This window comes from Sceloporus occidentalis, unplaced genomic scaffold, assembly GCF_023333645.1.
Source record: "Sceloporus occidentalis isolate IW3139 unplaced genomic scaffold, rSceOcc1.0.p SCAF_165, whole genome shotgun sequence".
NCBI lineage: Eukaryota > Metazoa > Chordata > Lepidosauria > Squamata > Phrynosomatidae > Sceloporus > Sceloporus occidentalis.
Genome location: NW_028317145.1, coordinates 1,027,304 through 1,050,743, shown reverse-complemented (window position 1 = coordinate 1,050,743; position 23,440 = coordinate 1,027,304). Strand labels below are relative to the sequence as shown.

The 23,440-nt window shown below is 40.1% G+C and overlaps 2 protein-coding genes across 2 annotated transcripts; both read right to left on the bottom strand.

Moving 5' to 3' along the window:
- Nucleotides 1-1,295: 1,295 nt before the first annotated feature.
- On the bottom strand, nt 1,296-11,576 carry LOC149279461 (tRNA-splicing ligase complex subunit RTRAF). Its single transcript, XM_089501161.1, has 8 exons — nt 11,516-11,576; nt 10,708-10,832; nt 8,076-8,175; nt 6,400-6,474; nt 5,536-5,624; nt 5,092-5,160; nt 2,288-2,336; nt 1,296-1,450 (listed from the first exon to the last, which is right to left on the bottom strand). Exons 1-8 carry the CDS (start codon nt 11,574-11,576, stop codon nt 1,296-1,298), a joined length of 723 nt encoding a protein of 240 aa, XP_089357287.1.
- A 7,341-nt stretch (nt 11,577-18,917) lies between these two features.
- Nucleotides 18,918-22,016, bottom strand: LOC149279460 (guanine nucleotide-binding protein G(I)/G(S)/G(O) subunit gamma-2). The gene is made up of 2 exons (XM_089501145.1): nt 21,930-22,016; nt 18,918-19,046 (listed from the first exon to the last, which is right to left on the bottom strand). Exons 1-2 carry the CDS (start codon nt 22,014-22,016, stop codon nt 18,918-18,920), a joined length of 216 nt encoding a protein of 71 aa, XP_089357271.1.
- Nucleotides 22,017-23,440: the final 1,424 nt, after the last annotated feature.

Below are 23,440 nucleotides of genomic sequence, written 5' to 3'. Positions count from 1 at the left end.
GTGCGTGTGTGTGTGTGTGTGTGTGTGTATATATATGTCTTCCTTGCCCTACAAACAGCATCCCCTACAATTAAACAAATCAAGACTGTTGAGGAGACAATCCTAGAGTCAGTGTCTCATCGGTACAATATTTCTTTGGCAAACTAGCTTTTACATTGAACACTTACACATACATACTTTCTCCTCCTCCTCCTCCAGGTATCCCCAACCCTTGGCTAACCTCGGACATTCCAACTCATCCAATGGCACCATATAGTAACAGTATCACACACGCATTCTAACACATGCCGACACACCAACCCATACTAACACTATACAATAACATCATACGCTCACGCACTACCCCACAGCCCCTCTCCCATCATCCACACAGTACACACTACTATACCTCCCTCCCTCTTACCTCACGTAAACAGGCGCCTGGGTGCCATGCATTTGGGGCACCTGCCTTGCCCCTCGGACTAGCCTTCGTTACCACATACCTATTAAGTGTTTAAAATGGGCAACACATAGATGACAAAAGTCCACTGCAGGTAAGCATGACACTTTATATATACACACACTATGTATGCAAAGTTCCCAGCACATGTACACACTAAGAACCTTAACTCCCACGCAGCGACCGGAGAACATGCATCGCTAGACTTTGCTGTTCTTTCACAGAAAGAAACGCATGCTCTCACCAGAATCACCATCACAGCTGTTATCACAACCAAACTACCTCTGGCTCGTGTTTATCGATAAGCGCAATTGTTTTAGAGATACAGAAAAATTTACCTAGTGGAAATGGAGATCTGTGACTCAGAGCACAATTGCGCAATAAATTTCAATTATGTGAAACACAGAATTAGACTACTTTTTGGAAATGCTCATTAATCAGTGTTATCCACAATATATCTCCACATATCGAAATTAAAAAAAAAAAACAACACGTTTTCTCCACATTCTTCCATTGGCAGTCTTCTCCAACGTGATCAATGTATGTAAACCTATCCATCCCTTTAAGTGCAAACATTTAACAGAATAGTTTGTATTCCACTTCCAAAATATCCAAGTCTAAGAATTAAACGTGTACGCAAATCGCCCAAATAAAAGAAACCGGCTTGGAACGTGGCCCTGGCAAATCAGGTTAAGTAGTTTTATTTTACAATACGCAAACTACGTAAGAAAAAAACCAAAAAACAAAAAGGTCTATTCACCCAATCATGGTTTTGACAACTTCTCGCTCAAAGCATAGCCGCCTGCTGGCAGAGGTTGTCTCATATTACCAGATGATTCGAAGCAGTTGGGGGTTTTCATCTACCAACTTTTCCCAGTCTGTGGTCGGTCTTTGGATCAGCAATTATTGCCTGCACAGCTACGATGGCTTCATTAATCTTTGTCTGCAATGCCCGTAGCTCTTCGATGTGCAGTAATCTCAGTATCCTGGCTGCATCATTTAAAACGGCATCTGATAAGACAGAAAATAGACAGAATTAGAGCATCCCAAACCTGCAGGAGATTTATCAATTTTATAAAAAAACAAAAAAAAAAAATAAAAAAAAATTACTTTTGGTATTTGGTTAATAGTAATAAAAACATTACTCTGTTTTTCTTCTTTGAACATAAACCCGTGTATGTTCTCGGATACACCATGCTCCAGAGGTTGGAAGACTAGGACTAGTTAAGGTCTCTTTCCACTGATATATCCGAAACTCGAGTTATTCTCAGCAGGAACCGAGTGACCGAATCAGAGAAAATCACACAGATTTTGCTTTCTCAAAAATTGTAAAGAAACTTTGGCACATGATTTCTTTGACAAATTGTCCAGTGATTATCAAAACAACTATATTTATAGTGAGACTGGTAACCTCTGTTAAACACATTAACGCCACTATTATCTTTTTACTAACTTATTTTATAACCCAATGCCTTTTGGAAAGCATGATAAAAACAATAAAAAAACGTAAAAACCAAACTAAACCCATTCTAGATTGTAAGTTCGCTTGTAAGTGGAATTGTTTGTTATGCATTACTTGTTATACCCATTATGCAGCGCTGTAGAATATGATGACACCATCTAAAACAATTAAAATGGGACACTCCAGACAGCATATGCAAATGTATATATATTTTTTTCTTTCAAATCTGTTCTTTCACGCACGTGATTTCTTGTGTTTGGCTGATTTAAACATAGACGGGGTATTAGAATGCCACTCTAGAACTAGTGTATAAAGGTTTTTATTCTTTACAGGTAAAGAATGCATATTAAGGTACTAGAACAGAACATAGCACAGCAGAATCTTACCTCCCGTGTCAAAGCCAAGGATATGTTTATCGAGTGCCACAGGCAGACCCTTGAAAGGAAAGCAGAAAGTTTTCATTAACTAAACATTAAGACGCATACGTTCACATCAACTAACATGTTGCGTTAATTGGTAATACGGTCCATCACTTTTAGGATATGAAGTAGTTTCAGAAATCACATAACATACTGGGTGTGGAAACATGGTTCCGAACGTTCTGTTTATTGGTCAAGATAAACCGGCACGTTGGCCAATTCGAATCGACCTTTGCAGAGTGGGGGGCGCAGCTTTCAAGCAAAATACCCAAATCTATGGGATTTAATTGCCAACTGTTGCAGTTGCTGCAACAAAAAAATATAAATACCGTATTTGCTTGATTATAAGACGACCCTGATTATAAGACGACCCCCCAAAATCTGAATATTAAATTTCTGAAAAAAAAAGAAAAAGCCTGAATATAAGATGACCCTATAGGAAAAGTTTTACCAGTAAATGTTAATTCATGTAAACTACGTGAACTACTTTTTTTTTTTTTAATAAAAGCTATGATTGAGAAAAAGATTGTTTTTATTTCCTTTTTTTTTCTTCAACTTGCCCCCCCTAGTAATGCACATCTGCCCCCTGGCTTGCCACTCTGCCCCAGAAATGCCTTATAACCCCTATATGCCACTGTGCCCCATGATATGCCTTTTGACCCCCTATGTGCCACTCTGCCTCCAGAATTGCCACTCAGGCATTTAGGGGGGGTTAAAAGCAGTATTTTTTTTGTTCAATTTTGGTGTGTTAACCAAACCTTTATTAAAAGTAAGCAACACACCAAAATTGGACAGAAAAATTTGATAGCAATCATATATATATATATATATATATATATATATATATATATATATATATTAATATTGCTAACAGCAATCCCACTCCTATCATGTCCAAGCAACCAGTACATGCTAGAACATGGGCATGATAGGAGTGTGATTGCTGTTAATCATATATATTGTTGATTTTTTTTGTCTAATATTGGTGTGTTACTTTTAATAAGTGTTTTTTTTGTTTTTCAAGGTGTGTGGGGGGGGTTCATTTTCGGTTTAAGTCAAGTCAGGTCCAGAATTTTCATTTCGGTGCATATATATATATATATATATAGTTACTAGGCCAGACACTAAAGTGGTAGGCCTACACCACATCAATGTTTGGCTTAGTATATAGTGATTGGGGTTATGCTGCATTATTGTCAACGTCTGGCTCAATGTATAGTGATAGGTGTTATGTTGTACCACGGTCAATGTGTGCCTCTGTATATACGGATAGGTGTTATGCTGTACCACCGTCAGTGCGTGCCTCAGTATATAGTGATAGATGTTCTGCTGTACCACTGTCAGTGTTTGCCTCAGTATATAATGTTAGCAGTTATGCTGTACCACCGTCAATGTTTGCATCAGTATATAATAACAGTTATGCTGTACCCCTGTCAATGTTTGCCTAATGATAGAAGTTATGCAGTTTTAAAGTGTGTGTGTGGGGGTCCCACGTACAGGATCCGCCCCAGGTGCCAAATACTCTAGGTACGCCCTTGCGGACAAGTTTTTCCCGATTTTTTTTTATCCTTTATGCGGCCTGGAGCCTCCGCTTTTGATTCGCTCATAATTTACTTATGCAGTGAGAATTTCACCTTGCTGTTGTGTAACTAATACTACATTATCACACTATAATGTAGTGTTATTAACCATGAGCGAGCTGTACCAAAAATATAGAACAACAATTAAAATTTAACATTTGCAGAAGCATATTGTGCGCACAAAATTTTGGCTCTGGGAAATTTTTTTGCACAAGAGAAATTTTCTGCGCACACCACCGAAGAAAAATTAGAGGGATCATTGGTTAAAAGGCATATTATGGGGCAGAGTGGCATATAGGAAGGTATAAGGCATTTCAGGAGGCAGAGTGGCGTATAGAGGGTTAAAAGGCATTTCACAGAGCACTCTGTCTCCAGAAATGCCTTATGCCCCCCATTTAACACTCCCTCCCCCTCCCTCCTCCAAACTTACCGGTGCTTCCGAGTCCCCAGCGCGTATTCCGGGGCAGCGTGTAGAGCTCTATGCGATTCGCATAGACAACTTCCGCTGCAGCCGGGAGCATCGCGCAGACCTTCCCCGGCTGTTGGGGGGGGGGGGGGGCAGGAGGATCCAGGTCCCCTGCATCGCTTCGAGGGATCTGGATCTTAGTCTCATAGTCAGACCTAGTTGAGGTCTGATTATGAGACGACCCCGATTATAAGACGAGGGGTATTTTTCAGAGGTTTTTTCTGGAAAAAACTCGTCTTATAATCGAGCAAATACGGTAGTGTAAAGTAGACCTGCTCCTTAAAGAGTTAAGGGACATATCTTGGCTCCCAGAATGTGCGTGTCTGGCACCTAAATTCCTCAAATTAATCTGAAACATGCAGAAAACAAGAGTACAGGAGCATTTAACCCCTTCAATCCCCTACGGACATACCGGTGCGTCTAAAAAACGACTCCCAAGAATCCCCTATGAACGTAACGGTACGTCCAGCCCTTCTTGGTGTACGTACATCCCTGCTGCTGCACGGGAGATCAGGCTGTCGTTTGACAGCCTGGACTCCCCACTGACAGCAGAAGCCGGCATCGCAGGAAAGCTGTTACATTTTAAACTGCCCGATCTCGCATTCCCTTCCAGGTTGCGTCACTGCTGACGTAACCCGGAAGTTCATTGGAGGACAGGATATCCCCTGCAGGGGATTCCCTGGGATTGAAGGGGTTAAAGGTGGACAAGTTTACACAAAACGTACCTCTTTAGAGCTGTTGGATCTGGCTATAGCTTCCGAAGACAAACGTTCCTGCACCAGGATCCGAATAGCCTAGAATTTAAGTGCACAATTACTTCATTATTGCTGTATATAGTTTTTATAGATAAAGATGCACAACTAAAGGGATTGAGGAACTCGTCACACATTTTATTTTAATTCAACACAGTTTTTAGATATTTTGTATCTAATATCAAAACAGCCAACTAAGAGAATGATTTTTTATTTTTTTTTAAAAACTTTACTTCTATATATCATATGACCACCTTCTTCATACTTCTTCAATCCAAATTCTTTTTTGTAACACCTTAATGCATGCCGAGATGTACTGATCAAAGGGAGCAACCCATTGGTACCCCCTCTCTCCTTTACACATCAGCACACAGATGATTGCCCATGAACAGTGTGAATGAAATAGAGAAGGCTTACTCTTAGCATCACAAGGTAGTCATCATGTCTCTGTATCTGCAGAATATTTGCCAAAGCCATTACCCCAGCCTTAAAGTCTGGATTGGTCACTAGCAAAAACAACGAGAGAGAGACATTTAGAAAGTTATATACACAGGAAAGTTTCTGACTGATAAGAGATTCACATACTTAGTCAAAGCTTATAAAAAGGAAAGTTCTAGGAATGTAGGTGTGATTATGGTCCCTTCAGTGCAGATGTGAATCTGATTGTATGTTTCAAATGGCACTAAAAAGGACCATACTGCATGCAATAAGGAATGTTTATATTATGCAACATATTCAGTATGTCACACATACTGAATAGCATAACAATTAATTTAGTAGTAAAACCTAATGCTTGTGCTTTGTAACATTTTGGTTTATCGGTAAAGGTGTCACAACTAGCATTATCTCAAACTACAGTCCTAAAAGTCATATTCATGCTACCCATCCCAACCTTACGAAGGTTTGAACCAAATTTATAATAGCATATAGATAATGGGGATAAAAAAGAAAAAAAAAAACCCAAAAATATCATTAAATATGTTTATTTTATTAAACTTTAAAAGCGTAAGCTTTGGGAAAAGGATGCTCTACATAATGGACTATGATGCCACCTACTGGTAGCTATACAGCATAAAACATTGGACAGATACATACAGCAGGTGTGGATAACAACACTTGCAGATTCTTACAGAATCTGGAGAAAATAATTCACAGCATGTGAGACAGATGGCTACACTAAAGGTCTCAGCAATACTTATAGCTACAAGTGATTCATGATACTACTCAAGATGGATTACTTTGTGCAGAGTAATAGATAAAATATTGATTTGAAGATCTTACCATCCAAATTTATTAGTGGTTCAGACGCCTTTGAAATGTCTGCATTGAGTGGCTTTGCATTCTGATACTTAGCAGCTGCATATAAACAGAAATAAAGCAAACAGTTTACACAAGTGTCTTACACCCAAAATTACAAATATTTTATTTAATCGATAATTCTTTAGATTTGTAATACTTTTTTTTCTCGGTTATAAGACGACCCCCCAAAATCTGAACAATAATTGAGGAAAAAGAGAAAAAGCCTGAATATAAGACTAAGTTTTACTAGTAAAATGTTAATTCATGTAAACTATTTTTTTCCTATTTAATAAAAACTACGATTTGAGAAAATATTTTTTGGTTTTTATTTCCTTTTATTTGCCAGCCTGTCCCCCAGTTATGCAGAAATGCCTTATACCCCCTATATGCCACTGTGCCCCATGATATGCCTTTTGACCCCCTATATGCCACTCTGCCTCCAGAAATGCCTTATACCCCTATATGCCACTCTGCCTCCAGAAATGACTTATATCAGAGTGGCATATAGGGGGTTAAAAGGCATATAATGGGATGGAGCGGCATATAGGGGGTATAAGGCATTTCTGGAGGCAGAGTGGCATATAGGGGGGTATAAGACATTTCTGGAGGCAGAGTGGCATATGGGGGGTTAAAAGGCATATCATGGTGCACTCTGCCTCCAGAAAAGCCTTATGCACCCCATATAACACTCCCCCCGACTCATCAGTGCTTCTGACTCCCTGGTGTCTGGTGGGGGAGGCCGACGTTAGTTCTGCCGGGGCTTCTATGCCAGAGCACCGGAAGGTCACGTGAAGCCGGTGTGCCGTCATAGAAGCCCTGGCATAAGTGCCAGCAGCAGCGGGAGTTGCCCCAGCTGCTGGGAATTCTCCTCTCTGGCAGCTGGGGAAGGTCTGCGTGATGCGCGTGGACAAACTCGGCTGCTGCCCGGCAATAGAGGCCCCGGTGGAAGTGCCAGCAGCAGCGTAGGTTACTAGACAGGAGGACCGGGTCCCCTGCTGCCCTGCCCGGGACTGCTTTTTTTAATCCCACCCGCTCCCGCAATGTGAGTGTTCCACTCCCGCCCAATTTGTGGTGAACCCCGCCCGCTCCCGCCAAATTTGAGGCCAATCATGCCCACCTCCTTACCTGAACTGCATATTTCCTGCGCAGTCCCACAAGGCTGCCCTTGAGTTGCTCCCTCACAGTGTCTCTTCTCTTGCTCCGCCCAGGAACAAGGTGGAGTCACGGGAAGTGACGTCACATCACGTGACTTGGCTTTGTTCCTGGGCGGAGCGAGAGAGGAGACACTGTAAGGGAGCAGTGCGAAGGCAGCCTTGCGGGATTACCGGGACCTGCAGGTGCAGTGCCTGACCGCCCGCAGCCCCAGCAAAACCGCCCGGAAGCGCCTCCCAATGCAGTCCTCTAATCTGGATCTTAGTCAGACCTCTAGTTGAGGTCTGATTATAAGACGACATCTATTATAAGACGAGGGGTATTTTTCAGAGCATTTGCTCCGAAAAAAAAAGTCTTATAAATCGAGGAAAAACGGTAGTTTTCTTAGGTTGCAATACATTTTAAAACATGTGGCCATAGTCAATAAAGAAAAAAAATGAATCATTGAGACCGATAAAAGTGAGATTATGAACATCGTTACGTAATGTATCTAAAACCATACATACCATTGTCTCCGTACTCCAGACGCACGGCCAGACCCAAAAGCCAGTCGATCGATTCCTGGCGTTCCTCTGCTTTGAAAGGACAACTGACGTCCTTCAAATACTGAAAACATAGAAACAGAATTTAACGCCCATCTAGTCTGCCCATTTCTCCGAATTTAAAACCTTGGTCTTGTCTTAGATTCAGGATAGACATTTGCCTATCCTATGCGCGTTTAAATTCCCTTCCTGTAACAGCCTCTTCCTATACCGGGAGGCTTTTCTACTAATCTACTACCCTCACAATAAATGCGGAACCGACAAGCCGCACACAGGAACGATCACATTCACCTCGATATAGTTCTGTTCACGTTTACATGTGGTACGGACAGCACTATATACTGTTATGGGCAGACGTAAGAGATTAATTTGTTTTGTTCGGTCACTTTAACCCCTTAATGACAATTGCCGGTCCTGGCACGGCACGGAAAAGCATGTGCTTTACGACAATTGACGTGCCAGGACCGGCACGTCTTTAAACGGGTGCAGAAAGCGATCTACTATCGCTTTCTGCACCCAAAAAGCGTTGCTGAATGCCTCGACCTCGAGGCATTCAGCAATGCCGCGATCGGCACGAAGGGGCCATCTCTGGCCCCTCCACGGGGCGTCAACATCCGCCATACTTTGTATGGCGGCTGACGCCCGTTTTAAAAGCGTTTAGGAGGCGATCGACGATCGCCTCCTAAACTTAAATGGTGTCGCTGGAATGCCTCGATCAGGAGGCATCCAGCGACACCAAACACTAACCTTTTGATGGGCTGTGACCGCTCCGGAGAGCGGTCACAGCCGCAGCTGCCGGCAATCTTCGCCATCAAGGAAGATGGCCGCCGTCCTGTAACAGGAACCACAAATTTTAAAAGTTCGCTAGATGGTCCAGACCATCTAGAGAACTTTGGCTCCACTTGCAGGTTGAATACAGGTACTGCATTCACCATGCAAGTCAATGGAGCCCAGCTTTCTAATCACAGTGTGATTAGTAAAAATAAATTAAAAAATAAAATAAAATTAATAATAATTAGAAAAAAATAGTAAAAAACAGTAAAATGTAAAAATCATTTCCCACTGATGTCACTATCAGGGGAACCTCCAAGTTGAAAAAAAATGTTACATTTTTTTTAAAAAAAAATAAAAAAAAAATATATATATATATATAAAAAATATATTTTTGTGAGCAAGTCCTAAAATTAGCATATTAGCTTAAAACAATTCTCGCATGGAAAGAGTTAAAATACTGGCATATTAAATGCCCGTGGGGTGTCTACTTTTAAAAAATGTATGATTTGATGGGGTAAATTGAATGGGCCAGGTTCAACAACGTCCCAATTAACACGGGGGGAAGGATGGCCACACATCTAATTTCCAATTAGAAAAATGCACACGTACCAAATGTGGCCTTTTAGTTCCCCCAAAAAATGACACACCCATGCATGTGGGGTATCACTGCACTCAGGAGATGTTGCTGAACACATTATGGGGTGTCGTGTGACAGCGGCATATACCAGGAGCTGTAAATTCATACATAAAGTAGGTGTGTGTGGGAAAAATACACACACAAAAATATTACTGCAAACTTTGAAAAAATGCTGGTGGTAAAATATGTGCATGCAAAGAGTTAAAATACCAGCATTTAAAATACCCTGTGGTGTCTAGTTTTGAAAAATATATGGTTTTGTTGGGCACACTGAAATGGCCTGGCTCAAAGATGTACCAAATAGGGCATGGGCAGTGGATCCCAAATGCCAAAGTTCAACATTGAAAAAAGCGCATGCCCCAAATGTGGCATTTTTGCCCCAAAACAGCCAGGCAAAATCATTCATGTGAGGTATCGCTGTACTCAGGAGATGTTGCTGAACACATATTGGGGTGTTTTGTGATAGTGACATATACGAGAACATTTTAATTCATACCTGAATTAAAATGTGTGTGGAAAACCAAATGCAAAAAAATGACTACCACAAAGTTTGACAAAGACTGGTGGTAGATATGGTGCATGGAAAGAGTTAAAATACTAGCATTTGGAATACCCTGGCCTGTCTAGTTTTCAAAAATATATGACTTGATGGGGTAAATTGCATTGGCCGGGTTCAAAGATACCCGAAATGGCACATGGGGGGAAGAATTACCAGATTTGGAAAAAATGGCTTTGAAATAGCAAAACGCTACCTGTACTTATTGCCCCATAATGGGTAGAAAAAAGCAAAAAAACATAAAAACATTGGGTATTTCTAAACTCAGGACAAATAGTAGAATCTATTTAGCAGGTTTTTTCATTACCTTTTATAGATGAGTAAAAGATTTTTCAACTAAAAGTTAGAAACAGTCATTTTTTTCTAAATTTTTCACCATATTTTATAATTTTTTTAATAGTAAATAATATGATACAATCAAAACAATGTCATCTAAAGAAAGCCCTTCTTGTCCTGAAAAAAACAATATCTAATGTGTGTGGGTTCAGTAAACGGGAAAGAAGAAAATTACAGCTAAACACAAGCAGCGCAGAAATGTTAAAAAGGCCATTGTCACAAAGGGTACAAAAAGTAAAATCAGCCTTTGTCTCGAAGGGGTTAATCTATTCTGCATAAAGTACAGCATATACCTGTTCATACTGGGCAGGCCATTCACTGTTATGTATATTTCTTAAATTTCCTCTGTCTTCAATTTTGTAATGTCTGATTTTTTGATCTTCTAACCAGACAATGAAGTTTCGAAACTCTGTTTCATCTGCAAAAGAAAGGGTTTAAACCGTTTGCCTTTATACAAAAACAATCCTACATTCTGAAGCCAGTAGAACACACACACACGTATATATATATATATATATATATATATATATATATATATATATATACATACATACATACATACACACACACACAGATAGATATGGATCAGGACACTAAACCCAGCCGATTTTATCACTTTGTGCTATATGAATGGCCAGATGTTATTGTATTCTACTACACCATTGTACAGCACTACAGAATATGATGTCACTATATAAAGCAATTATAATAATGACTAAAGGTTCTTTACCACAAATTGAATGTATTGTATAGTAGTGAGAAGGGAATAAGCACTGCTTTAGAATGTGTTAATATCTTAAAGCCAACATATGCTGTAGTGTTGTACAGTGATTATATAGAGTATAGTTTGCACACACCCGGTTACTATTTAAATAACAATGAAGCGAATCAAATTGCTACAATGTATTAAAAGACTACTTATTTGTACATAACATGTAGTTACAGGATTCGCACTGAAGGCCACATGACACATGCCATCATACAGCAGGTCCATTGGCGACACAACGGGAGCCGCGCACAGCACTCTGGGTACTCAGGGTAACACGTTAGCACGGACTGTGAGGCACACACCAGGAACTGGAGGCCCCATTCGCACCTCACCTTTGCAGTTAAAGCCGCTAGGGTTGTGGTAATCCAAGGCCTGCAGTTTCCTACGGAACATGCTGATGCTGCCGCTGCCCCCGGTAACAGGTACGAACAGCTGGGAGACGGTTCCCGTAGAGCTGTCACTACGCAGCCGTAGAAATAATCCAGACCCAGACCGCAAACTATTGGCCAAATGTTCAGCCAATCACAGACTGAGGGTGTGACCTGAAATAGTGACGGCTGCGGAAAACGAAGCGCCATGTTAGTTTTGGGCGAACGTTTGGAAGATGCTGTAAACGGGTTCAACAATGATTTTATGGTGGCATTAAAACGGCCGCTGCCACCTTGTGAATTAACTTAAAGCTGGTAATAAAACGTGTATAAAATAAGTAACGAGGCCCGCGTACATTCCACATACTACACCTTAAGCCTGGGCCTTAGTACAGGCTCATGCTCCACCCCACCTTGTTTGATACATAGCTGGCAACTGTCCTGTTCTCGGAACACATTTTCTGCGGTAGATGAAGCAGCCAGCTGGCAGGGCTTTAGAACATTTTTATAACGGAAGATCTTTTTGCATTTTATTTACATTCCTAGTTATAAAGTCATAAACGTGACATTTAAACTCAGCCTATCAGGCATATTTCTGATCATGTTTATATATATATATACCGTATATAGGGCAATTAGATTCTGCAGTGATGTCCAATAAGGATATGGATATATGTAAATATGTACCATGCATTATTCGGCATACCAAAGGTTATATGCAGTATGCATGTAATTGTATGATATTCATGCAATTAATTAATTAATTACACCACCGCTTTTTAAATATTTTTAGCGTAATGTGTGGCTGAGAATGGTGTTTGTGGCTGAATGGGATCTGTGCAGCTGAGAAGGGGGTCTATGCTTGAGAGTATTTTCTGTGTGGTTCAGTGTGATCTTCATGGCTAGGAGTGCGGTGTGCTGTAGAGTGTGATCTGTGTGGCCGAGAGTGATGCTTTCTGTCTGGGGTAACACTTGAAATGGTTAAAGAGGGGCACTTTTGTTTTAGGGGTGTTGTTAGAGGAGAGGCTGGGGCAAGGCTTGGTAATGATGGCAAGCAGATCAGGGGTATCTCTGTTTGGTGTGAATGCAGTCTCTGTACACCAGCAGAGGGCGCTATGCTAAAATACAAAACATTCTGTAACTTCCCGTTTACTTCTAGCTTGTGACTGTAGCATCTGGTATTCTTTTCAGAATTAAAACCAACCAATCCCGTTCCCGGGATAAAAAATACCCTTATTATTACCCCACCCTAAAACATCACTTTTATTAACGTGTTTGTTAAAAGGTATAGGTATCTGGATCGACTACTATTAAAAGAGGAAGCCAAGTGGATCTATAGACTCAAAAGTCTGAGTCCTCTAGGCTTAAATGAGGGTTTCTCCTTCTCAGCCTATTTGTAGATTCTAAATAATAGGACTCTCTTTGATTTGTAATATTGATTATTTGATAATGATTTACTTACTTTATAGGGAGGTATGACTATATTATGGAGACTTATATTGTGATAGGGATATTTGGGAAGGGAATTATTAAATTGTGATGCGTATAATTGTGTATGGCGAATATGCTAAAATGATGTAAATTTGCACTGGTGTTTTTAGATATGGTGCCTTGATGGATTTTGGTATCCTTGGTGGGATTTGAACACTGGGCCCCTGTGCTGCAGGGCAACGGCGTAAGCCACTGTGCTGCCCAGCAACTTGCGTTGGTGAACCGGGTGTAATGTGAGAAATAAGAATTACAACGGGTAGGAGATCCAGTAATAGGAGTGGTTCTGAGCGGCAAGAAACATCAATGATTGGTTAGAATAACTGTCAGTCAATTTCTTTGATTGTTCACCTTTGGGAATTGGAGAGAACCGCTGCCCATCATGTGTATGGAATTTTATTGGACTATGTGGGTGATGTCATGCTTAGTTACCGTTAAAGCAATTGGCCGGGTTTGGCAACACATCTAATATATCGGTAACCATTGGATATGATTGTTCCCGCCCCTAATCCGTGATGTCATTAACAAAGGACATATAAGGCCAAACAGTCTCCATTTTGGAAGCCATTAGCCCAGACCTTTGATGATGCTCTGAGGAGTGAAACATGTCAGGGGGGCTGTTTGTCTGAGTTTTTAATAAGCCTGTGTCACTGGTCATAATTCTATTATTCTTGTTGTTAGGACTGCAGCCATCAACAGTATATATGATGTGATACTATTAGTGTTATATGACTGTGGGCATATGCCCTCATGTATACCTCATGTATACCTTTTACGGTAGGACTGGTGACACTGGTGTTGTTATCTTTTTTGGTTATACCTTTTAACAAACACGCTAATTAATGTGGTGTTTTAGGGTGGGGTAATAATAAGGGTATTTTTGATCCCGGGAACGGGATTGGTTGGTTTTAGTTGTAATTTACCCTTGACCCCGCTGGGGCATTATTTTGGAATTGTCTTTTCAGAATTACAAAGACAAATGTTTGTAATAAATCATAAGAAATTAATGTTAGCAAAATGAACTCCATTAATAGTGTGATTATGCCTTAAAAGGTTTACACCTGGAGTTGTTTCCAGTAATTTTTCCATGTCTAGAAACATAGAATTTAATGGCAGACAAGAACCATTCGGCCTATATAGTCTCCCCGTTTTTCTTGACGGACTAAGACTTTACTCAGTCCTTGGTCTCAGCTTAGATTCAGGATAGCTAAATGCTTCCCCCATGGGAATTTAACCCTCTAACGTCCCTACAGATGTACAGGTACATCCATGAAAAAAGATGAATGGATGCCCTTTAGGACATTCCTATACATCATGACTGTTTCGGAGGTTGGGTTTGGTGCTGACGGATCGGGTGTAACAGCGCTGACAATGGGACACCCGCCTGAAGGTCTCTGGAGGACAAGAGATGCCCGATTATGCCCCTGCTGCTGATCACACACATTTTGATCAGCAATTCAGGGCATTGAAGCCATGATTAGGGGCATGTGAATTTAGTCAGGGGAGGGGGGGCACAAAACCTAAATACACCACTAGTAACAAGGCATATAAACCTTGTAACACTGCAGTGATCAAATCTTCTTTTACAGAATCTCCCCAACCAATCCATGATCCCCACTATGGGGCCATTACCCGAGACTGTGCCCACAAATCAGGGCTATTGGAAGGTATGCTAATCTACATCAGTTGTATTATAAAAGAGAGTCAACGAGAACTTTGGTTGATAAGGTTTTAAAGAAAAAGGCTTTACCTTCTCTATCCAAAAGATGAGATTTGTTGAATAGCTGTATGAACATTTCAAATTAACAAATGATATTTCAGAATGCTGCCTTATCTTAATGCTATGATTCATTCCTAAAATTCAAATGTAATTTTTCCTGAAAAAATCGAGCTGTGAAAGGTCTTCTGATTAATGACGTATCAACAATATTGCCGCTGTAGTCAAACACTCATTAGTGCGTCAGGTAATCAGTCCCTGCTTAGTTATTTATAGAAGGCATGTTTGAAGAGAAGAAAAAGCCCAGTCTATTTACACATTTGAAACACCAATAAAGTGCTTTTAGCGAGAGGAATTATTTGATGATTGACTTAACACTGGAATCCACAGCTGACTTGGGAAACGTGGGCTGTCCCACTTCTAATTTATACAACAAGAAAGAATTTAGATGCCCACGCAGGAGGCTGTAGAAGGACTAGACATCACATAGGGGGTTCACCCATTACTATGCTGTTAATTAACAAGCCTTTGTCTTCAAACCACCAGCAACCATTATAGCTGCTTGCGAATATGGAAGGCATCAGAGAACATGTTTGAGATCCCCGCTTTCTCGGACAGTTCCACTTTGCTTTGGTTACATAGGACAGTGAAGCTCGATGTCACATACTGGGTACTGGGACCATTGGACAGGGTAGTTGGATCACCTCCAATCCTCAGTGCTTAATCTGCTGCAGGCAATGATTGCTTACCTATATTTAAGAACACCAGTGGGACCAGATATTTTGTAAGGAGCCATTCAGCAGATACTTACATCAAAGGGCAAATGCTTGCAGATACATTCGCCATACAACTATTATGCCCATACCTGCCAGGTGTCGGGGCAGCTTTGGATCTCCAGGTGTGGTGTGCGTGTGTTTAGCTTCAGTATGCCCTTTTCAGTTCTGCTGCCTATTGCTCATGCATAGAAAGCCATGCTCATTCAGTGCAATCAGCTTTTTTTTCCAGCCTGGCCCCATAGCTTTACCATGGGCACAGCTCCGATAAAGACTGCCTGTCTTCAGGTGAGGATACACCATTCTTGTTCTGTTTGCAGCCCTGAGCATTGGAGTTCTCCAGCTCTGTCTTATATGGAGCGGGAAGGAGAAGCTTCTTGGGGAGCAAACCTCAAAAGTTTCCGTATATGATTGACAATTAATATTAAACTTTTTGGGTATTATTTCAGTACCCTGAAAGCTACAATGTGGTGTATACTGAAGTCTTATTACTGGATTGGCCAACAACCAATATCAGAAACCAGTTAGTAAAGTTGCAGATACAGTGCTGTAATAGAAGATAACTGCAGACTTTACTAGATTACTGTAAGGAGAGATGTTACAAAAATACCCTGAGCAAAAAAGATAACTTCAGCTTTAAAAGCTGTTGTTATACATTTACACACGAAGGAGGCTGTATTGGATGGAACAGTTTTTTCATTTCTATATATATATATATATATATATATATATATATATATATATATATATATATATATATATATATATAAAAACCTATTGCTAGATTGAACCCAGTTATCGTTAAGACTTTGTGAGGATGATGTGCATCTTTACGTAGTCTGGAGACAGGGCAAGCGGCTGGTGGCTACATCTCCGGGGAACCTTGCATCCAAGATTGGGTCGAACAGGCATGTTTCACAGGATTGAGTTTGGTCACATTAAATGGCACGGACTACGTTGCGGAAGCGGTGGTAGAAGAGGTAGGTTTAAAAAATCTCAGCACCAAGAAAAAAACGAGGGCCCTTCTGTGAAAGCCAAGTGAGTAACTTTTCAATGACCCATGGAATGTTTGGCTGTAGTGTATTCTGTTCTATAGCCAGTCTCACTGATTCAGGTGTAAAAACTCCTTAACCGTGTATTACCTTGGAAGTATTGTGTAATAATGGTTTTCAACAGAAAAGTATAGAAGATCAAACACTCAAATTATGGGACATCATATCTATGATGGATAAAAAGGAAAATTAACAGTCACTGTTCATACAAATGGAAATAAAACATTATGACTTACAGTATGTTAAATATGTACTTACTTTTGAGATATGCAATTATATGAATACCTACAGTAAACAACATCCCAAACCTAAGCAGTATGGCAAACAATCCTAAGGTCATACCCAAGAGAACAGGGATAGGTTTATGTACGTTTGCTCTAGAATATACATTTTGGATGAAAACGTTATAAAGACTAATCGTTATGCACGCGCACACGCTGAACATTTTACAAAAAATATATTCCAATTAAGCACAAACACCACTTGTCAGAACCATTTAAGAAAGGCCAGAAATGTGTCATATTTTTTTTTATTACATGATGTACCCAAAACATGCTCTAGCCAGCAGAAACAGAACGCAGGTTTCCCCAATAAATTGTGTTACGTATTAGCAGTGATATAAAGGGCAACTAGAAACTTTGAAAAAAATATACTTTATCGTAAAAGATACATTAGTGGATGATGACAAAAAAAAACCTTGCAAACTATTATTGGCCAATGTGTATCTGGATTAAAGTAGAGTGTGTACCCTGGAGAGCCCTGCGATGAATTGGCTGGCAGGTAGGTCAGGCAGTTGAGAAAGGCTTGGCTGTGGCAGCAAGTGGGGTAACCTTTTGAGTGCAAGGATGGGTGCGCAAGTTTCCAACACACCACATTTAACTACAAATTAATTTCCAGTTTTAGAAATGGATGTGAGGTTAAACGGAAACTTTAACAAGCCCCCCTGTGCCATTCTCTTCAAGCTCCACTTGATTTGATCTCAGCCACACCGATTATTTCTTGGCTTGTGTGTGATAAATGCCTATAGTATTAAACCCCAGGGTTTCTTAAATTTAATTCTAGTCCAGATTAAGCAGGACTGCATCTTTCTATCCAGCGGTAAAACCAGGTGATCAGTTGCCTCCAACGCATGGAAACATATGGGTCCACTGCCAGTAAGGTCCCTGACACCATTGTACAAGTCGAAGGCTTTGGGCTGACCTCTCACTGGAAGCAGGTCTTTGCCATGGTTCACAGGCTTATTAATCGGCTCTACTCTAGCAACAATTAAGGATGCTATGATGTGACCCATATACACCATACAGCCACTCTCAGCCGGCATGGGAAGAGGTATTAGTCTACGCAGATCTTCTACTAGACCATCATAACTTGGGTTTATCAGAGTTATTAATCAGCTTTCCTCTCTAGGGACTCTGGGGTCTGTCACTGCTACACCCCATAAGATTACTCCTAGCACTCAAAAGGTCATTAATCTTAATTTCATTTAAGTATTAGCCTATAGCATCTTGCTCTAGGATGTAGAAATTGGTTGAACTGCCTCTCCATGCAGAATAATTTTTTTTTTTAAATAGTCACAAAAATAGATATAAAAATTACATCACTAGACTATTTTTCCTGTGCAGGATCAAAAGATACATTAAAAATGTTCAAAAGTGTTTTAACATTTGTCTAGAACACAGAACAGCCATATCATAGTCAAAAAGTGTAAGAATGCTGGCTAAACTCCTTTAATACACCCTGTGAAAGTTTCGTTCTAAAGAATTCTGAAGGTCCCCATTTTGGATACCATCATTGTGCTACCCTAAACACAAAAATTCACAATACCTAAATATTTATATAAAAACACCATTGCAAATGTATCCTGCGGCTATGATGATTTAATTTAAATTAAAGAATAATTGTAAAACAACCCCTTCCCCCCCAAAAAAAAATCCAACACAATATTCACATTTTCTTTTTTAAACACCTCTTTTTCGAAAAAGTATTATCTCCAACTTCAAAATAATAATTACAAAAAATAAAATAAAGATTATGAAAAACAGGTTCTAAACTGAAAAGTGACACAGAGCTTTTTTTTTTTCTTTTTATGTTTACACATTCTCTCTCTACTCAGCTGGGAAAGACTAGAAGTCTTTATTTTTCATTTTTGAGAATCTTCTTAACTTTTTCAAGTGACCGTTTTCTTCAAACATGCACAACACTGCTGCTCCCAAGTTTAGGTTGAATTTTGTTGTTGTTGTTGTTACTGTAATTCTGCAGACTGGTAGAGTCCGGGATGTTATAAATTCTACATCAGTGTTCAGGGAGCCTGATCGCACAGCAGGCCGTTTGCGGTTTTACAGGATGGCACAGAAAAACTTCTTCTCTCTAAATGGATTTTCTGATGCAGGCACTGGGGTCAGTAGAGGGTCTTCCTTGGCATGGGCTTCACAATACGCCATCAAATCAGCAGCTGCTTTTGATACCTACAAGAAAAGAACATCTTAAATGGCCGCCCATTACATGCGAGCAAAGAGGTGTCATGAAGGATAAACATTAAGCAATGGCGTCCTATTATACTGTTAAATCTTACAGAGGGTGAGCTGGCCATGATGGGCCACAAGATCTCAAGTCATGTACAAAATGAGCCAGACTTGCTCTGTTTATATCGGCGTCTGGATGTCCTTTGAAAGATGGTGAGAAGGCACTTTTTGGAGAATTTGTTCTCCTACCTTTTATCGCAGGCAGGATAAAGCTGGGTGTTGGGCTTCAGGCCATTCCGGTTCATCCAGCTTGACCAATGCCCAGAACCAGGAAATATTAGGCCAATAACATACACCGTGTGGGTACACGAGAGAATCTTAAGACATTTCTTTAATCATTCTGGTGAAATAGTTTCGATGTGCAATAACATTAGTAGGAAGCATCTGATAAGCATGAAGAGTGACAAAAGTCTACTCTCTGCTCCTGTAGCCCTTATAAGTAGCAGAAATTATAAACCATGATGGGTCACCTACCCTATAGTCCTTCACTATTTCTTTGCCTCTGAAAGCACATTATATTAATCACACTTATCCCTTTAACTTATTTCCTTTATCCATATTAAGCGAAAGTAAATCTGTAAGCTGGGCATAAACAGTGGGCTTTTGGCTGCTACAAAATGCTTTACATACCAATGATACGGTAAAAACATCACAAAGCTCTTCCAAGAGATGCGTTTGCTTTAAGATGATTTATAAAAGTATGGGGTATGCTTTGTTCAGCAATTCAAGGGAGCTTAAAACATAAGACTGCTGTGCATCATTCAACTTTAAACACTGTGAAATCTGGTGCTAAAAATCATTTACTATGTTGAAGCGAAACCAAAATATATTCTTCCTAGAATAATCACGTCAATTTGTGTCCCATTTATATTTATTACAGGAACTACCAAATTTTAGCCTGCAGTCATGTGACTAGCAGAAATCACGGATAACGTTAAAATGCTTTGTTGCCACTGCAGCAGATAGAAGCTTTGTTTTCATACATTTAAAACCATTTGGCAAAGTTAAAATCATCATCTGAATTTTCTTTCCTTAACATAGTAGGATACAAAACGGAATGTCCTACGAAAAACAATTTTTTCGTAATAAAATATTTAGGCTTTCGTAACGTTGCTAAGCATAGTGTTTTGTGCCTATCTCTCACACCGGTTCAGAAAGGAACCCAAATGTAAGTAAAGACAACACCCGGAATGTATGTGTGTGTGGGGACGTGTGTGTGTGTGTGTGGATGTGGATGTGTGTGTGTGGGGATGTGGATGTGTGTGTGTGGGGATGTGGGTGTGTGTGTGGGGATGTGGATGTGTGTGTGTGGGGATGTGGATGTGTGTGTGTGTGGGGATGTACCAGCCAGTGACAGCAGTGCCATCCTTCTACAGCTAGAATGAGCAAACTGCAGACGCAGTGGACCATGACTCCCATGATGCTAAAGAAACCGTTTTTGTGGTGATAACATAAAAATTTAAATATGCCTCAAATTTTAGTTTTTTACGAAAACAGGTTTTCATGCAAACCAGAGATGGCTTGCTTTTTTATGAAAAAATGAAACACACCATTCCGTTTCAAAGAATTTTTCATGTAAACACAGTATATTAGATTTGTTTATACGGTAGAGATGGTAAAGAACCTAACCTAGATTCTCTGTATTCCATTTGCTCCCAGGTATTGCATTTAACACATATATAATTTACACATAATTTCTGCTTTCTTAACCTACATAATGTAACAAGTATAACGGAAAACATCTTCCTGGTTGTGGCATTAGTACCACTGGTACAGCACTAAGTGGACTTGTAGGGAATGATTAGTTCTAACAAGGCAACTCAAGGTAGTTTATGTTGTAAGGTAGTTTCGTTTCCTTTTCTTTAGTTGTGATCATCAAATACGCATCAATTGCATCCGCAGGATATTGGCTAAGAATGTGACTCTGATGCCAGCAGTAACAGGATAGGACATGATCTCCACTACTCTATGTTCCTATGGTGGGGTCTATGCGCTAAATGGAGGGTTGACTGGAAAGATGTGGTTTCCATTGCCTGACATCACTATACATTATAAAGAGCCAACTCAAGTGAGCTCTTTCTTCGAGAAACGCTTGGCCAACCCTGTATAATATATAGTTAAAAGAGGCTGAAGAAATCTCACTGGTTTAACACATGGAAATTTCCCATTATGCAGGGGCAGCTCAGCTCTTCTTGCCAGTGTTGGTCGTTCACAGCAGTGAAGTGTGGGAGTTGAAAACACAAAAGGTCTCCCCATAGCGGGTCTGTGATCTGACCTATACGCCCTAGCGCTGGTATTGGGCACATCTCAAGACTTCTCCCACTTCTCTTTGAGCTTCTAGTACCCAACACCATATGATACGGCACGGAGCAGCTTCCAGAGATTTTACGTAGGAATTTAACGGTCCCGAGTGTTTTGAGTTTCCAGTCCTCCTGGTATGGAAAGGATTAAAATCAAAGCTCGGGCTTTTAGCAGATACGTAATGACATTTATAGCTCTCAACATGATGGCAGCAGGGGGCTTTGCGCGGCACCGACTGTAACCGGGCTAATGACAATACGTCCGTTTGTTCGGTTTTAAATTATCCCAAGACATCTGCATTTTCCGTGCAGTTCAGTGTTTGATGTTAGGAGTTCCATTATTTATAAAGCCGTGGGTGGAAGCTTTCATACGCAGGGAATTAATTCATTCCATAAAACGACATAGAGACTTGTTTTGATTAAGGAAAGGTCAACAGGAAGCCAAGTCACAACCCCACATCGAGGTCACTACATGTATTTTTTATTACTAATTATCTCTACGACGTTGTTCCAAACAAGTAGTTACCTTTATTCTGTCGATATTGGCTTCCATTTTCAGCTGTTCTACAAGCTTCCTGGCTTGGGCTATACTGGCTGTGTTATTGCTGGCCATTAGCGTGCCTCCTGGGCTTTCTAGGTGTACTGCACAAAAAGAGAATAGGTTGATTAGTTTAGAGAATACTTATTTAGCATACAATGCATGTTAAGACCAACAAAAATAGGATCAGCCCCTTGCTCGACATGGCTGGAGGTATACGTGGTACATCCGCTTACTAAAACAAACCTCCTCAGCCCTCGACTTTGTCTTATATCCAGGACAGCTATATGCATATATATGTCCAGCTAGGATACATGGCAAGCATAACACAATACTTTTGCCTGGGCCCGGACTGGTCCCCTGGGTCACTTTTATATTAGGAATAAAAGTGCCAGGGACAAGTTTATTCCCAAGTCTGACTCTAGTAAATAGTATAAGTAAATATTTCACAGCCGCATGTTTAAAAACACCCGTGCTAAATTAACCATATATTAAGACACATAATGGGTCATGCTTCTGCCTAACCACTAACTACTAACTACTCTTTATAGGGAAACCCGTCACATAGCGAGGCTTGTAGGGTCTGATCGCAAGGTCTAAGGAGACATTTGAAGATGACCTGGTTTTCTGAGCAAAGCATGGCATTCTGTTTTAGTTAAAGTAAAATGTTAACCCGATAGACACATTGTGTGTATTTTAAACCCAACTTCTTCCCCTTACATACACATAAAATCTTTTCATGCTTCTTGATGCGTTAAAGCATATAATTAGATCTTAACCTTGCGCTATTTATTCCAACATACGATCTTGAACTCGAAGAGTCTATTTTTGGTATACATAATGTCATAATGCTTCTAGAATCAGGAAATGCAATGATCATCAGCCAAATGCTTTGCAAAAGAATCCTAATTATAACAAGGGTACATTTGTCAGCCTCAAAGTAAGGTGTGCAACCATTTTCAAACCTCTTCAATTTTCTATTTTCCAGCTGTCACGCTAAAATAACATAAATCCATGTAATTTGTTCTGAACGATAGGGAATATAAGTCCCATGATCCTTAAGCTATGAGTAAATAGACATAGAGTTCATATAACTCAGCCTATGCAGTTAAATGTTACTATCCATTTAATTACCGGTATTAATATATACAGGTTTCTTGGGTAAAAGCCTCTACTGGACTGTAAACTCCCTAATAGGAGTAATCATGTAATAAATAGTTAAAAGTAACGAAAGTCATCTCAACATTTTCACTATCCATTATACCAGGCCAGTTAAGCCCATCTTGCAGGAGAAGCTTACCATGGTTGGTTAACTAATCATATCTAGGAACTCTCTGGCTTTGGCCTGGAGTCCCCAGGAGAAGAACAGCTTCCATGGAACTCATGGATTTCATCCACATCAGAACTAGAGAGAGGGATCCTTTCTGATTCCAGTAGGTTCTGCCCAATTTACCTTCCAATACACACCAGTCACAGTAAAAACTTTTATACAGGAGAAA